At 43.1% G+C, this 16,670-nt stretch overlaps 1 protein-coding gene across 1 annotated transcript in view; it reads left to right on the forward strand.

The window, feature by feature from the left end:
• LOC143786746 (small ribosomal subunit protein bS18m-like) overlaps positions 1–16,670 on the forward strand; it is a 35,837-nt gene that overhangs the window by 18,702 nt on the left and 465 nt on the right. The window contains exon 4 of the mRNA XM_077275793.1: positions 8,103–8,160. Coding sequence (XP_077131908.1) covers positions 8,103–8,160 — 58 coding nt within the window. The remainder of the gene's footprint in view (positions 1–8,102; positions 8,161–16,670) is intronic.

The raw sequence follows: 16,670 nt of genomic DNA on the forward strand, positions 1-16,670 counted from the left end.
CAGTTTTATATGTGTGTTACCAGAAATGACAACAATAACCGTTATTATTGGTCAGATGCTGCCTGGAATACGGGAGATGATTGGGGATATAAACCTAGTGAAGCCATGTTCCCAAGGATGGGACGGGTAGGAGTTTCCGTGAGAGAATGCATCTAACAGCCTTTCTGCAACCACCTAGAGGCTGTAAATGGGGTAGAAGTTGTCACCCCCTCCTCCTGAATCTTGAAAACCCCCAACCTGCTGATCTGCAGACGTTCGTATTGGGAAGGAATTATAATTATGTATTTAGTGCTGGACCCCATGCGTATTTAGGTCATATACGGCTCCAGGATATTAGTTTCAGACCAACCAAGGCCCCTGTTACCAGTACACCTAAAACAGGCCCAGGTGAGCGTTTGCAAAATGTAGTTAATGAAGTGATACCCATTCCAGGTCTCAGTTGGCAAGAGGTTTTCTCCATAGAAACACAAACAGCCCCAAGGAAAAACCTGTGGTTAGAATGGGTGAGATACAATGTAAGAGTCCAGAATATCTCTGTAGGATGTATTGCTTGTGCTGCTGCGAATATACACCTATACACACATGCACTGCTTTTTCCTGATGATAACACTACTGTCTGTGTCATGAACTTGTTGAAAGGTTTGAAGCCCACTGATTGTCCAGATTATGTCCCACTAATTCATGAGGAATCTAGACTAAAGGTCCCAGGAGAAGTAACCGTATTAGCTGACAATTACACCTGCTATAATTCCCACGACACCACAGGTACACCAGTAGAAATCCCCAAGACAGGTTTCTACAAAGGGAGCAGTTCTCTAGATACTGATTTGCTAATTAAACATACACAATATATGTACACCAAAGACACCTGATGAACCTACCAGAAAAAGGAGAAGTCTTGAACAGCTCCACATGAGTTATGAAGAAGATCCAATAATATATATTGATGCTATTGGGGTGCCAAGGGGGGTGCCCGACCAGTTTAAAGCCCAGAACCAGATTTATGCTGACTTTGCTTCTATAATCCCACAGGTGCAGATTAATAAAAATGTTGAATGGATCAATAATATATATTACAGAGAACAAAGATTTGTCAATTATAGCCGTGATGCCTTTTAGGGTATAGTTGAGGATTTGGGCCCTAACACTTGTATGACCAGTGTTGCAACCCGACCTAAGAGAATTACACTGAATCCTGTCCAGACAAGATCACATGCAGTGATATAAGAAGCTGACACAGGATTGTGGTTGGTGGATAGTGGGGACATTAACTTTTAGGAGTAGGCTGACAGTAATCCTTTTGGGAAGGAGCTGTAGACCAGCATGTCATGTCGCCCCCACCACCAGAGAACCAACCACATCAGGTAGGGTAAGACAGATACAGGAGTATTATCCCTGGAGGCCCTCTGACTAGCTACGCAAAAACATTTGGCTGACCCTGAGAACCAACCTTTCTCATTCTACAGACAAATAATGATTATATGATGGATGTATAAGTGCACCTAGGCAGGCCTAGGTAGTTAGTGAGCACAAAAACAGGTGACGTGCTAGGACGCAAATTAAGATTTTCTACAGATGTGACAAAAGGAAAGTGTAGAGCTATACTTTGGACGGTTACAGCGGAAATGGGAAGACATGGAGTACAGTCCCATAAACCCACTTGATGTTAGAGTATTGGTAAATACATTCATTGACGGTATGACCAAAGACATACGAGACGAATTATAGACAGCCAGACCTGAATGGCGAAATGTAGATCCAAAAGATCTCCTGAAGGTTTCTAAAGAAGTTGAACAAATTAGGACAATAAGACGACGTGTCATGTATGCTGGAGCAGACACATCTTTCTTCTCCAGTTGGTTAGGTGGGATCAAGGGATTCCTTCAATAAGTTTGTTTAGTACTAATTGCCCTCCTTATAATTGGATCGATAAATCCTCTGTTGTGTTATTCCCTTGTACAAAAAGGTTATTGCCAAAGCAACTCCGACTGGCACCTTCCTCAGTCAAGAAGTAGACTCACCAGAGTACAATGGTACTGATCCAGGGGAGATCCCTAAGTACGTCCCCCTCAAGAGAATAGACAACACCCCCCATTCTCAGATGATGCCAAGAGATTTAGTTTAGGGACAGTGGGAGAACTCCATGTGAGGTTAGTGAAGGGTTCAGCTGCCTGGAGGCCTCTCGCTAGGGGAGAGTTTCTGAGGCGTCTGGATGAAGAAATCCACCTCCCCTTTTCCCATCACATGGACAGTCTCGAAGGCTCTTTCTTTAAGGGAAAAACTTAGTGTTTAGGGGGGATTGTCAAGGTGAAAATGTATTTTCTTATATATCTTTGTACTTTTATATAACTTATACTGTGAAACAATAAGTTTTTCCTATCTGCTAGCTAATGCAAATGTAATTGTATCTAAAGATGGCCGCCAGTGTTCATTGTTCATTTCAGTTTAGAATGTGAAGAGTTAAGTTTAATTTCTCTTGAAAAAGATAACTCTGGAATGTGAAGGAAGAAGTAACCATCGAAGATGTCCTGACGAATCAGAGAGAGAGACTGAGCGCTGGATGTATGCTAGCTTGGACCCCGCCTAGTGCACGCCTTCCCCTAACACTCAATATAGTATTGTGTATTTTAGAATAAAGCCAGTTGCTGTGACGGGTACACACGTGTGTGGATCCACGAGCATGCACTAAGATTGAACCAGCTACCTGTCTGATTTATTCTTATCCGGTACCAGATGCCCTGCACACATATTAATTTGGAATGACTGGTGAAGGAAGGGTAAATTGTCGTTTTACGACCCCGACACTAGTAGCACAAAGGCTCTGGAAAAGCGAAAAAGCCCTCGATCCCCAAAACAAATTCGCAGCAGATACTGTGCTCCCAAATACAAATGCCCCCTTTAAAAGACCCAGTGTGGCTATAACATATTTTGCGTCCACGTGTTTGGCAGGGGTATAATTTCCAAAATGGGGTCACGTGAGAGGGGATTCTGCTCTTCTAGCACTTAGGGGCTCTGTATATGGAGTCCGCAAACTATTCTAGGAAAATCTGCGCCTCAGGAGGCAAATAGCGTTCTTTCCGTTAAGGGCTGTGGAGTCTCAGTTTTTATAATAGAGTATAAAATGGTCGGACTCCTAAAATATATAACACATTGGGTACAGTAGTGCAATGCAAGATGTGCTGTAAATGTTTCCATAATAATTTGGAAAGTTATGAAATGTCCTATAAATGTCTGTTCTGTTCCTGATCTAAGGATCTCGGCTTCTAGTTGAGATTAATCTGTGCTGCACTTTATGTGCATGCTCAGTAGTGAGGCAGGGCTGTGGAGTCGGAGGTTTGGCTTACCGACTCCACAGCCCTCCTTCCGTTCCGAGTCTCACCATGTGGCTAACTGGTACTATACAGCCACACCTGGGTGTTGCCATTTTTCCAGTTTGAAAATGTAAAATCTGGCCAATGGTCCAGACTGCAGAGTTCCCTGAAACAGCACCACAGGGAACTCGGCAGTCTGGACCTGCAGTCTCTATAGGGACCGTAATCCCTTCCCGTGCCTTTCCCGATTCTTGTCTTCAAAACCAATTGCTCTCTCCAGTAGCCCACATCTGAGTATTCCGCACTGCGTTTTTTTCTCTTTCTCAAACTATTTTCCTTTAAGTGTGGTTTGAAAAAGACCCGCTATTGGGTCGAAGACGTTATCTCAACACCCTTATGTTTTACTGTGGTGACTTCAATAAACGCTTGCTTTTGATACACATTTGAAAATTCAAATTTAGAGTACGGCTGTTTTCTTCTAATATATGACTCCTTTAGGATTAGGCATGATAGGAAGCAAACCCACTAATGCCAGAAGGTTAGGGGACAGAAATATATGAGCTGAGGAGAGTGTCAGTTTGCAGAGCAGAGATACTCACAGTAAGATGCAGGTCCTGAAAAACTACCACCAGGCTGTAGTCCAGGAGACAAGCAGGGCTGCAGTACGATTGCAGGAGGAAAAGATGCAGGTCATGCAAAGATGAGCCACCTTACGGGTCCAGATGTCAGAAAATTGTGACGCAGAGAGGAAGAGTAGGGCCGGCAGTGTCAAAAAACTGTGTGCAGATGCCGCACTGCAGAGAGAGAGGAGGGGGCGTAGACTGAAAATCCCGCTTACTGAGGCCGGAAAGAGGGGCAGAGCTAACCGCCGGAACAAAGAGGCATCAGAAAACCCTTTCAATGGAGTTGGGAGGAGGGGGTGGAGCTAACTGCTAAAGCCAGGAAGAAGTGGTGCCCAAAGATACTGTGAAGGGGCGGAGCCAAACGCTAGGAGAAGTTGGGGCCTAGATTAAGAACAGTGGCCAAGGCACGGGAGGCAGCGCGGAGGACCAAAAATATACTGGTAAGGTAGCCTGCACCATCAATTCAGTGGGGAATTAAGTGACCAGCTATGGACCTGTAGCCCTACAAAGTGAAATAGGGTGCTCCACTGTTGGGGGAATCAGGGGACACTTGATGTGCTGCGCCAACTGAGCCTATCCATTCAAATCTTCATCTTTGCCTTCATTCATTATCCTCTTCTTTACCTGAGTTTTCTCCTCGTCGCCTCTGGACAGACCTGATGGAGAGAAGAAAAATATGTACCTCTCCATCCATGAGACCTTTCATAGATGTCCGAGCATCTTGGGATGTGAAACCGACATGCTCTGGTGGGCGAGTGGGCACGAGACGGGGCCATGACCGATGTTCGGATCACCTAAACACTCTTAATGTGTTCGGTGTTGGGGTCCTGAGGGATAGACGTCTGAGGATACGAGGTGGCAGTTCATGCTGTACTCATAATCTCTACGTGGGAGTACCTCACTGTCTCTACTTGGGAGTACAGTGTGACTGTTCATACTGTATCCCTCCAGAAGTAAGAAGATTCATCTGAAAAAGAGACGTTACTGGAAAATGACAAAAACTGAGGTAGATATGGTTCTAGTAAAAGACCCATGTCCACCCCCTACTGTCACTAAGCTAAAACTGATTAACCTAGTGCCAGTCGGTGGGGTGTACACTGCGGAGGAGGTAACTTTTTTTGTACATCGTGTCAGCCTCCTAGTGGAAGCAGCATACACCCCATGGTTTCCTGTGTCCCCCAATGAAGCGATGGAGAAATGTAATTTATGCCTATATTTTTCTCACTTTGCCAACTTAGGTTACTTTCACACTAGCGTCGCTTGCCGTCCGTCGCAATGCGTCGTTTTGGAGAAAAAACGCATCCTGCAAAGTTGCCCGCAGGATGCGTTTTTTCTCCATAGGCTTGCATTAGCGACACATTGCAACGTCAGACTAGCAACCGTCATTACTAACAGAGTACGGAGAGGACACTGGGAGGACTGGACGAGGAGACAAGGAAGCCTGGGAGAGACAGAGAAGCTGAACTGGCTGGACAGAGTGGAGACTCAAAACAGGCAGTACAAAGACAAAGGTGGACCTGAGTCACAGAAGCACAAATGACAGACAGGCAAGGAGCAGAGGAAGGAAACGCCTTATATACATGGAGTGCTGGAGGACTTCCGGTTGACAGTCCTCCAGGATCACAGAGAGGAGATACAGAGCGCCTGCAAATCAGAAAGAGGAAGTGCTGGAGTGGGCGGTGCGCACGCGCACCCGACGAGAGCCAGGGAGCGGAGAAGAATGAAGGAGAGGACGTGCGCCTGCAGGAGGAGCGCGCCGCAGCGGATAATAATGAGCGGAAGGAGTGGCCGTGACAGAAAGTAGCCTTAGACTATTTAATGCTGATGAATCACACACAAATAAGATTACAATAATATTTAAACACAGGTTGTAATGTAACAAATTAGGTAAAAAAAACAAAAACAAACTAGGTGAATACTTTTGCAAGCCATTGTGTTTTGTCAGTTACAAGGGGCATGTCTTTTTTTTTTTCTATTCAAGTAGGTCTTTAATAGATTAGGAATCATTATTTTAACTACTTATCTAGAATGTTAACCCTAGAACGCATACCCATAGAAATCTACACATTCACGCACCTGGGGCCTTTTAGGCCTGTTTACAATTATCATGGAATAACTCAAATAAAAATACTTTTCAAAATTTATTTTACAATTGCAAGGTAAGGATGCATTCCAACTAGCGCTGGGGTCCGCCAGGAGGGGATCCGCAATGGATCTGACCTCCTGGTGACCCCAGCTAAGGCTGGCGGAATCCTGGAGTTACCAGGAGGTCAGATCCATTATGGATCCCCTTCTGGCGAACCCCAGCGCTACTGGGAACACAGCCTAAGATGTGTATATTTCAAAACATAATTATGTGCATAAAACAACAAAAAACTAAGTAAACGGGCACGCCAAATATAGGCATTCTATATGCAATTTTTTTATGAAAACATTTTTTGGTTGTAGCAAACTTGGTGCAGGAATATTTATTTGTAGCTTTACATATTCCCCCGACAATTCTCGCATATTATTTTTTCCGCTGAATGTTCCTTGCATACATTTTGTCCGCAAGTAGAACAGAAACGCTCCGATTTTCTTTCCTTCTTTGCTGGACAAATATTGCAGCGCTTTCTTTTTTTTCTCTTTGCTCTGGATGTTCCAGAAAGCGTATTCCACATCGGATCATTGCCTCCGTAATTTGCCTTGATAAGCAAATCTGTGTATCACACGTAAACCTAGTACAGGCCTAAAAGGCCCCAGGTGCGTGAATATGGGGTAGTCCCAAAAAAAGGTTGTTATACCGAAATGTCTGTAACATAAAAATATATGAATAACTGGAAATTACTAACAACTATATACCTGACGATTACCTAGATTTTGAAAATTCTAACTAAAGTACTTTTACAGAAAATAGAAAACAAGTAACCTGGCAGGCCTGCAAGGCCCCAGGTATGCGTTCTGGGGTTAACTATATGTTACTAATTTAACTACTTATGTAGAATGTTACCTACTGTATATACTCGAGTATAAGCTGAGATTTTTCAGCCCATTTTTTACTGCTTATACTCAAGTCATTGTCCTAGGGGGTTCAGCGGGGGAGCTGCGGCTGTGACATACTCACCTGTTCCTGGCGAGGTCCCTGCATGTCCGGTCTCCGGGCGCTGACAGCTTCTTCCAGCGTTGAGCGGTCACATGGTACCGCTCATTACAGTAATGAATATGGACCCGGCTCCACTCCCATACTCAACGCTGGAAGAAGCTGTCAGCGACTGGATATGCAGGGACCGTGCCAGGAGCAGGTTAGTATAATGGGGAGGGGAGCACTGCGCGATATTCACCTTTCCTCGTTCCGGGCGCCGCTCCGTCTTCCACGTCCTCTGCAGTGACGCTCAGGTCAGAGGGCGATGACGTGGTTAGAGCACGCCCTCTGTCTGAGCGTCAGTGCAGAGGACGCGGAAGACACAGCAGCGCTGGAAAGAGGATCGGTGAGTATTGCAAGTGCCGGGGGCCTGAGCGACGAGAGGTTGGTATGTCATCATTTTTTATTATTTATTTTTATTTTTTTTTTATTCGCAGCAACAGCATATGGGGCAAATATCTCTGGAACATCTTATAGGCCATATAAAACGTTTGTGCAGCAATATATGGGGCAAATATCTTTATGGAGCATCTTATGGGGCCATAATCAATGTTTGTGCAGCATTATATGGGGCAAATGTCTCTATGGAGCATCTTATGGGGCCCTTATTAACCTTTCTGCAGTACTGTATGGGGAAAATGTGCACCTTTGTGCAGCATTATATGGGGTATATTTTAATATGGAGCATCTTATGGGGCCCATCATAAACTGTATGGAGCATTATATGGGGCTCTTGATTCAATATGGATATTCAAAAACACAACCTACTGATGATGTCTCAATTAATTTTACTCTTATTGGTACCTATTTTTATTTTTGAAATTTACCGGTAGCTGCTGCATTTTCCACCCTAGGCTTATACTCGAGTCATTAAGTTTTCCCAGTTTTTTGTGGCAAAATTAGGGGGGTCGGCTTATACTCGAGTATATACGGTATATTTTACTAATTTAGCTTTTTTTTTTTTTTTGGTGCTATAAAATGTGCACCAAAATAAAAATTGGGCAAAAATAACCTTGTGGATTACTCTTCTTCTTGTATCATCCATAGCTCCTGTCTCAGTTTGTTTCACCTCACACTGGTCGCATTTATGGAAGGCATATAACAGGTAACTTTCAGGAGGACATTTTTATATCAACTGTCTCTGAAATGTTATGAACTGTGATTTTATTAAACATTTTGGGCAATGTATTAACCCCTTCACCCCCAAGGGTGGTTTGCACGTTAATGACCGGGCCAATTTTTACAATTCTGACCACTGTCCCTTTATGAGGCTATAACTCTGGAACGCTTTGACGGATCTTGGCGATTCTGACATTGTTTTCTCGTGACATATTGTACTTCATGTTAGTGGTAAAATTTATTCGATATAACTTGCGTTTATTTGTGAAAAAAATGGAAATTTGGCGAAAATTTTGAAAATTTTGCAATTTTCCAACTTTGAATTTTTATGCCCTTAAATCACAGACATATGTCACGCAAAATACTTAATAAGTAACATTTCCCACATGTCTACTTTACATCAGTACAATTTTGGAACCAAATTTTTTTTTTGTGACGGAGTTATAAGGGTTAAAAGTTGACCAGCAATTTCTCATTTTTACAACACCATTTTTTTTTAGGGACCACATCTCATTTGAAGTCATTTTGAGGGGTCTATATGATAGAAAATACTCAAGTGTGACACCATTCTAAAAACTGCACCCCTCAAGGTGCTCAAAACCACATTCAAGAAGTTTATTAACCCTTCAGGTGTTTCACAGGAATTTTTGGAATGTTTAAATAAAAATGAACATTTAACTTTTTTTCACACAAAATTTATTTCAGCTCCAATTTGTTTTATTTTACCAAGGGTAACAGGAGAAAATGGACCCCCAAAGTTGTTGTACAATTTGTCCTGAGTACGCTGATACCCCATATGTGGGGGTAAACCACTGTTTGGGCGTATGGCAGAGCTCGGAAGGAAAGGAGCGCCATTTGACTTTTCAATGCAAAATTGACTGGAATTGAGATGGGACGCCATGTTGCGTTTGGAGAGCCCCTGATGTGCCTAAACACTGAAACCCCCTACAAGTGACACCATTTTGGAAAGTAGACCCCCTAAGGAACTTATCTTGATGTGTGGTGAGCACTTTGACCCACCAAGTGCTTCACAGAAGTTTATAATGCAGAGCCGTAAAAATAAAAAATCATATTTTTTCACAAAAATGATCTTTTCGCCCCCAATTTTTTATTTTCCCAAGGGTAAGAGAAGAAATTGGACACCAAAAAATGTTGTGCAATTTGTCCTGAGTACGCTGATACCCCATATGTGGGTGTAAACCATTGTTTGGGCGCATGGCAGAGCTTGGAAGGGAAGGAGCGCCATTTGACTTTTCAATGCAAAATTGACTGGAATTGAGATGGGACGCCATGTTGCGTTTGGAGAGCCCCTGATGTGCCTAAACATTGAAACTCCCTACAAGTGACACCATTTTGGAAAGTAGACCCCCTAAGGAACTTATCTAGATGTGTGGTGAGCACTTTGACCCACCAAGTGCTTCACAGAAGTTTATAATGCAGAGCCGTAAAAATAAAAAATCATATTTTTTCACAAAAATTCTTTTTGCCCCCAATTTTTTATTTTCCCAAGGGTAAGAGAAGAAATTGGACCCCAAAAAATGTTGTCCAATTTGTCCTGAGTACGCTGATACCCCATATGTGGGTGTAAACCATTGTTTGGGCGCATGGCAGAGCTTGGAAGGGAAGGAGCGCCATTTGACTTTTCAATGCAAAATTGACTGGAATTGAGATGGGACGCCATGTTGCGTTTGGAGAGCCCCTGATGTGCCTAAACATTGAAACTCCCTACAAGTGACACCATTTTGGAAAGTAGACCCCCTAAGGAACTTATCTAGATGTGTTTTGAGAGCTTTGAACCCCCAAGTGTTTCACTACAGATTATAACGCAGAGCCGTGAAAATAATTTTTTTTTTTTCTCAAAAATGATTTTTTAGCCCCCAGCTTTGTATTTTTACAAGGGTAACAGAATAAATTGGACCCCAAAATTTGTTTTCCAATTTGTCCTGAGTACGCTGATACCCCATATGTGGGGGGGAACCACTGTTTGGGCGCATGACAGAGCTCGGAAGGGAAGGAGCGCCGTTTGGAATGCAGACTTAAATGGATTGGTCAGCAGCCGTCACGTTGCATTTGCAGAGCCCCTGATGTACCCAAACAGTACAAACCCCCCACAAGTGACCCCATATTGGAAACTAGACCTCCCAAGGAACTTATCTAGATGTGTTTTGAGAACTTTGAACCCCCAAGTGTTTCACTAAAGTTTATAGCGCAAAGCCGTGAAAATAAAAATGCTTTTTTTTCACAAAAATGATTTTTTAGCCCCCAGTTTTGTATTTTCACAAGGGTAACAGGATAAATTAGACCCCAAAAGTTGTTGTCCAATTTGTCCTGAGTACGCTGATACCCCATATGTGGGGGGGAACCACTGTTTGGGTGCATGACAGAGCTCGGAAGGGAAGGAGCGCCATTTGGAATGCAGCCTTAAATGGATTGGTCTGCAGGCGTCACGTTGCATTTGCAGAGCCCCTGATGTACCCAAACAGTACAAACCCCCCACAAGTGACCCCATATTGGAAACTAGACCTCCCAAGGAACTTATCTAGATGTGTTGTGAGAACTTTGAACCCCCAAGTGTTTCACTACAGTTTATAACGCAGAGCCGTGAAAATAAAACATCTTTTTTTTCCCACAAAAATGATTTTTAGCCCCCCAAATTTTTATTTTCCTAAGGATAACAAGAGAACTTGGACCCCAAAAGTTGTTGTTCAATTTGTCCCGAGTACGCTGATAACACATATGTTGGGGTAAACCCCTTTTTGGGCGCACGGGAGAGCTCGGAAGGGAAGGAGCACTGTTTTACTTTTTCAATTCAGAATTGGCTGGAATTGAGATTGGACGCCATGTCGCGCTTGGAGAGCCCCTGATGTGCCTGGACAGTGGAAAGCCCCCAATTCTACCTGAAACCCTAACCCAAACACACCCCTAACCCTAATCCCAACGGTAACCCTAACCACACCCCTAGCCCTGACACACCCATAATTCTAATCCCAACCCTAATCCAAACGTAAATGTAATCCAAACCCTAACCCTAACTTTAGCCCCAACCCTAACTTTAGCCCCAACCCTAACTCTTAGCCCTCATTCCTACTGGTATCTGTTTTGAACTGTGATTTCTGTTATGCTGTAATGTCTATTGTCTGTATAAGTCCCCTCTATAAGTTGTAAAGCGCTGCGGAATATGTTGGCGCTATATAAATAAAATTATTATTATTATTATTATTATTAACTTTACCTCCAACCCTAGCCCTAACCCTAACCCTAACCGTGACTGAAATACGTGGCACTGAAACACGTGGCACTGAAACACGTGGCACTGAAATACGTGATACGTGGCACTGAAATACGTGGCACTGAAATACGTGGCACTTAAATACGTGGCACTGAAATACGTGGCACTTAAATACGTGGCACTTAAATACGTGGCACTTAAATACGTGGCACTGAAATATGTGATACGTGGCACTTAAATACGTGGCACTGAAACACGTGGCACTGAAATACGTGATACGTGGCACTGAAATACGTGGCACTGAAATACGTGGCACTGAAATACGTGGCACTGAAATACGTGGCACTGAAATACGTGATACGTGGCACTGAAATACGTGGCACTGAAACACGTGGCACTGAAATACGTGATACGTGGCACTGAAATACGTGGCACTGAAATACGTGGCACTGAAATACGTCATACGTGGCACTGAAATACGTGGCACTGAAATACGTGGCACTGAAATACGTGGCACTGAAATACGTGATACGTGGCACTGAAATACGTGGCACTGAAACACGTGGCACTGAAATACGTGATACGTGGCACTGAAATACGTGGCACTGAAATACGTGGCACTATGACTGTCAGAAAATGTTCATTAAACGGTTAGGGGTGAGGTTAGGTGTAGAGTTAGGGTTAGAGTTTGGATCCCTTTATCACCTTGATGGTGGTGGGTGGCTTTTCAGTGTGTTTTCTGTTTTTTTCCGATAAAAATGCATGCGTTTTTAACGCAAACAAACGCATGTGCTTAAAAACGCAAGAAAATACTGCAGGTTGTATTTCTGAAAATGAACGCATGCAGAAAAAAACCGCATGCGTTTGAAAACGCGACCAAACGCGTACAAAAAAACCGCATGCGTTTTCAATGTTAAATATAGGGAAAAAACGCATGCGTTTTTTTCTGCAAAAAACGCTGCAGACAAAAACGCAAGTGTGAAACCAGCGACGCTTTTTATAGCAAAAAAGTTTTTGCGTCTCCACATTTTGAGACCTATAATTTTTCCACATTTTGCTCCACAGAGTCATGTGAGGTCTTGTTTTTTGCGGGACGAGTTTACGTTTTTATTGGTAACATTTTCGGACACGTGACCATTTTTGATCGCTTTTTATTCCGATTTTTGTGAGGCAGAATGACCAAAAACCTGCTATTCATGAATTTCTTTTGGGAGAGGCGTTTATACCGTTCCGCGTTTGGTAAAATTGATAAAGCAGTTTTATTCTTCGGGTCAGTACGATTACAGCGATATCTCATTTATATCATTTTTTTATGTTTTGGCGGTTTTATACGATAAAAACTATTTTATAGAAAAAATAATTATTTTGGTATCGCTTTATTCTCAGGACTATAACTTTTTTATTTTTTTGCTGATGATGCTGTATGGCGGCTTGTTTTTTGCGGGACAAGATGACGTTTTCAGCAGTACCATGGATATTTATATCAGTCTTTTTGATCGCGTGTTATTCCACTTTTTGTTTGGCGGTATGGTAATAAAGCGTTGTTTTTTGCCTCGTTTTTTTTTTTTTTTTCTTACGGTGTTTACTGAAGGGGTTAACTAGTGGGGCAGTTTTATAGGTTGGGTCGTTACGGACGCGGCGATACTAAATATGTGTACTTTTATTGTTTTGTTTTTTTTATTTAGATAAAGAAATGTATTTATGGGAATAATATATATTTTTTTTTTATTATTTATTTAGGAATTTTTTTTTTTTTTTTTTTTACACATGTGGAAAAATTTTTTTTTTACTTTTTTACTTTGTCCCAGGGGGGGACAATACAGATCATTGATCTGGCAGTGTGCACAGCACTCTGCCAGATCGACGATCTGCTGTGCAGGGCTGCAGGCTTACCAAGTGTCTGCTCTGAGCAGGCACTCGGTAAGCCACCTCCTTCCCTGCAGGACCCGGATGCCGCGGCCATCTTGGATCCGGGACCTGCAGCCAGGAAGGAGGTAGGAGACCCTCGCAGCAACGCGATCATATCGCGTTGCTCCGGGGGTCTCAGGGAAGCCCGCAGGGAGCCCCCTCCCTGCGCGATGCTTCCCTATACCGCCGGTACACCGCGATCATGTTTGATCGCGGTGTGCCGGGGGTTAATGTGCCGGGGGCGGTCCGTGACCGCTCCTGGCACATAGTGCCGGATGTCAGCTGCGATATGCAGCCGACACCCGGCCGCGATCGGCCGTGCTCCCCCCGTGAGCGCGGCCGATCGCGTATGACGTACTATCCCGTCGGCGGTCATACGGGCCCACCCCACCTCGACGGGATAGTACGTCAGATGTCAGGAAGGGGTTAAATATTATACCCAGTTTCCATAATTGTGAATTCATTGGGGATAGATTTCTAATAAGGCTGAGTGGCATCAAAATGATTTTTACCCCTTAGTGACCGAGCCAAATTTTTGAAATCTGACCAATGTCAATTTATGTGGTAATAACTCTGGAACGCTTCCACAAATCCCAGTGTTTTTGAGAGTTTTTTTTCGTGGCACATTATATTTTATAATGGTAAATTTAGGTCGATCTGTTTTGTGTTTATTCGTACAAATATCAAGTCTGACAAATGTAAAATAAATTTTCAATTTTCAAACTTTGAAAATCCAGATAGTAATGCCACAGAAAAATATTAATAACATTTCCCTTATGTCTGATTTACATGAGCACTATTTGTAAAATGTTCTTTTATTTTGTTAGCATTTTAGGAGGTTTAAAAATGTAGCAGTAATTTTTCAAGGAAATTTACAAAATTATTTTTTAGGGACTTATCCAGGTTTGAAGTGACTTTAGCAGTCCTATATATTGTCAACCCCCCCAAAAATGATACCATTTAAAAAAAACGCACCCCTCGAGATTTTGAAAACTGGTAGTTCATTAACCCTTCAGGTGATTTTCAGGAATTAATGCAAAGTGACATGACAGGAATGGAGTGTGTTTTTTACCACCTAAATGTTGCTAACATCTGAACAGGAGGTCGCTTTATCCGACAGACTCTAAGGCTGTTATTTGGCTGTGAACTGCCATGACAACCATCAGGACCACACAATCATAATCTCAAGTGCCGATGAGGTTAAAGAGGAAGCCCCCGCACTCTGTTAAACATTTATATGATGTTGTCACTATTGACAGCAGCATCTAAGGGGTTAAATATATATGGACAGTGCCAACACTGATCACGGCTAATGCAGCAAGTCGTCAGCTATAGTGTACAGCCAACAGTTGCTGGATTGTCACCTGTATGGGGAGGCTATTCTCTTATATCTCAGGTCAGTAAAAAAACGTATTGGCAGTCATTAAGGGGTCAATATCTGGATGTCATCTTAGGCTACTTTCACACTAGCGTCGGGCCGAGGTTCCCAACGCTAGCATTGTCTCCGCCGCACAACGGGGGCAGCGGATGCATTTTTCCAGCGTATCCGCTGCCCCATTGTGAGGTGCGGGGGGTTGGGGGCGGAGTTCCGGCCGTGCATGCGCGGTCGGAAAAAGCAGACCGTCGTGAGCAAAAAACGTTACATGTAAGGTTTTTTGCTCCCGACGGTCCGCCACAACACGGCGCAACCGTCGCACGACGGTTGCGACGTGTGTCAATGCGTCGCAAATGCATCGCTAATGTTAGTCAATGCAGAAAAAACGCATCCTGCAAGCACTTTTGCAGGATGCGTTTTTTCGGCAAAACGACGCATTGCGACGTTTTGCAGTTAACGCCAGTGTGAAAGTAGCCTTAAATGTTTCCTATACTGCTGCCCTTACTGTAGGTGTTGAACATCTAATCAATGGAAATTAAAGTGTCAGAGCTGTGGTGTTCTGCTCTGGCACATTTTTACAGCCAGAGCTGGTAATAGCTGATTGGTGAGGGGTGCCAAACCCATATTGAGGGCAGGGATTGATCATTACTATCATAACAAAGGAAAAACCTCTGTGAAAGGTTTGTCCAGGTTTGGAATGCAGAATTCTAAATACTCACAGAGCGCCATTGCACGCGGTCTGTATTCTCTAGTGCTGGCGGGAAGAGCAATCAGTCATGTAGCATGCAATCTGCATATATCCAGCCACATTTCGACTAGATGTGCATGGCCTTATTTTAATACAAGTGAATTGAGTAAGAACAAGCGCATCTACTTGGCTCATGCTTGCCTGCACAGAAGAATCCTGAAAGCGTGCAATAAGGATTCAGAAATCTGTAATCACATAGTGACTGCAGACTTTCATCTCAAACAGTGACAACCCCTTTAAGGAAAATTAATGTCATCAAGGGAAGTTTTCACACTTGAGGCGACTCTGTGAGGAGACGCTCTGGTGTACTTCAGATTTAAAGGGTCATCTGTAAAGAGAAACCTCTTTGAAAAATTGCATATTATGTTGTGGATGCAGTGTAACTGCAAATATGTTCTACTGGGAAAAAAGTTGCAAATATTTCCTCTTTTGGAGTAATTTAGTGGGCATTATATCTATAAGATTCAGTCACTGTAAAGCCCCAAGCCTTAGAAATACCACAATCTCAATATATAGTAAGGCTGCGTCAAAACATTCCTGGCAGTTTTTTTTTTTTTTTTTTTGTTGAGAGTGGCTTTGGGGTGTACCATCTGTACGAGAAATTATATATACAGTGGCATGTAAAAGTTTGGGCACCTTTTGAAGATTTGTGTGCTCAGATAACCAAGGTTTCAGACCTTAATTAGCCCGTTAGGGTTATGGCTTGTTCACTATCATCGTTAGGAAAGGCCAGGTGATGCAAACTTCCCAGCTTTATAAAAACAAGGCCTCCTCTAACCGTGTGCCAAAAACTGCAGTCATGGGTTCTTCTAAGCAGCTGCTTAGGACTCTAAAAATGGTGGAGGCCCACAACGCATGAGAAGGCTATAAGAAGATAGCAAAGCGGTGTCGAGCTGCCTTTTACTCAGTTCGAAATGTAATTAAGAAATGCCAGTTGACAAGAACAGTGGAGGTCAAGATAAGGTCTGGAAGATCAAGCAAAACTTCACTGAGAGCTGCTTGTAGGATTCCTAGAAAGGCAAATCAGAACCCCTGCTTGACTGCAAAAGACTTTCAGAAAGATAGCAGACTCTGGATTTGTGGTACCTTGTTCCACTGTTCAGAAACACCTGCACAAATATGGCTTTCATGGAAGAGAAATCAGAAGAAAACCTCTCTTGCGTCCTCATCATACTATTAGCATCAGTAATATGCAAAAGAACATCTAAACAAGCCTGATGCATTTTGGAAACAAGT

This window comes from Ranitomeya variabilis, chromosome 1 (assembly GCF_051348905.1).
Source record: "Ranitomeya variabilis isolate aRanVar5 chromosome 1, aRanVar5.hap1, whole genome shotgun sequence".
NCBI classification, from domain to species: Eukaryota; Metazoa; Chordata; class Amphibia; order Anura; family Dendrobatidae; genus Ranitomeya; species Ranitomeya variabilis.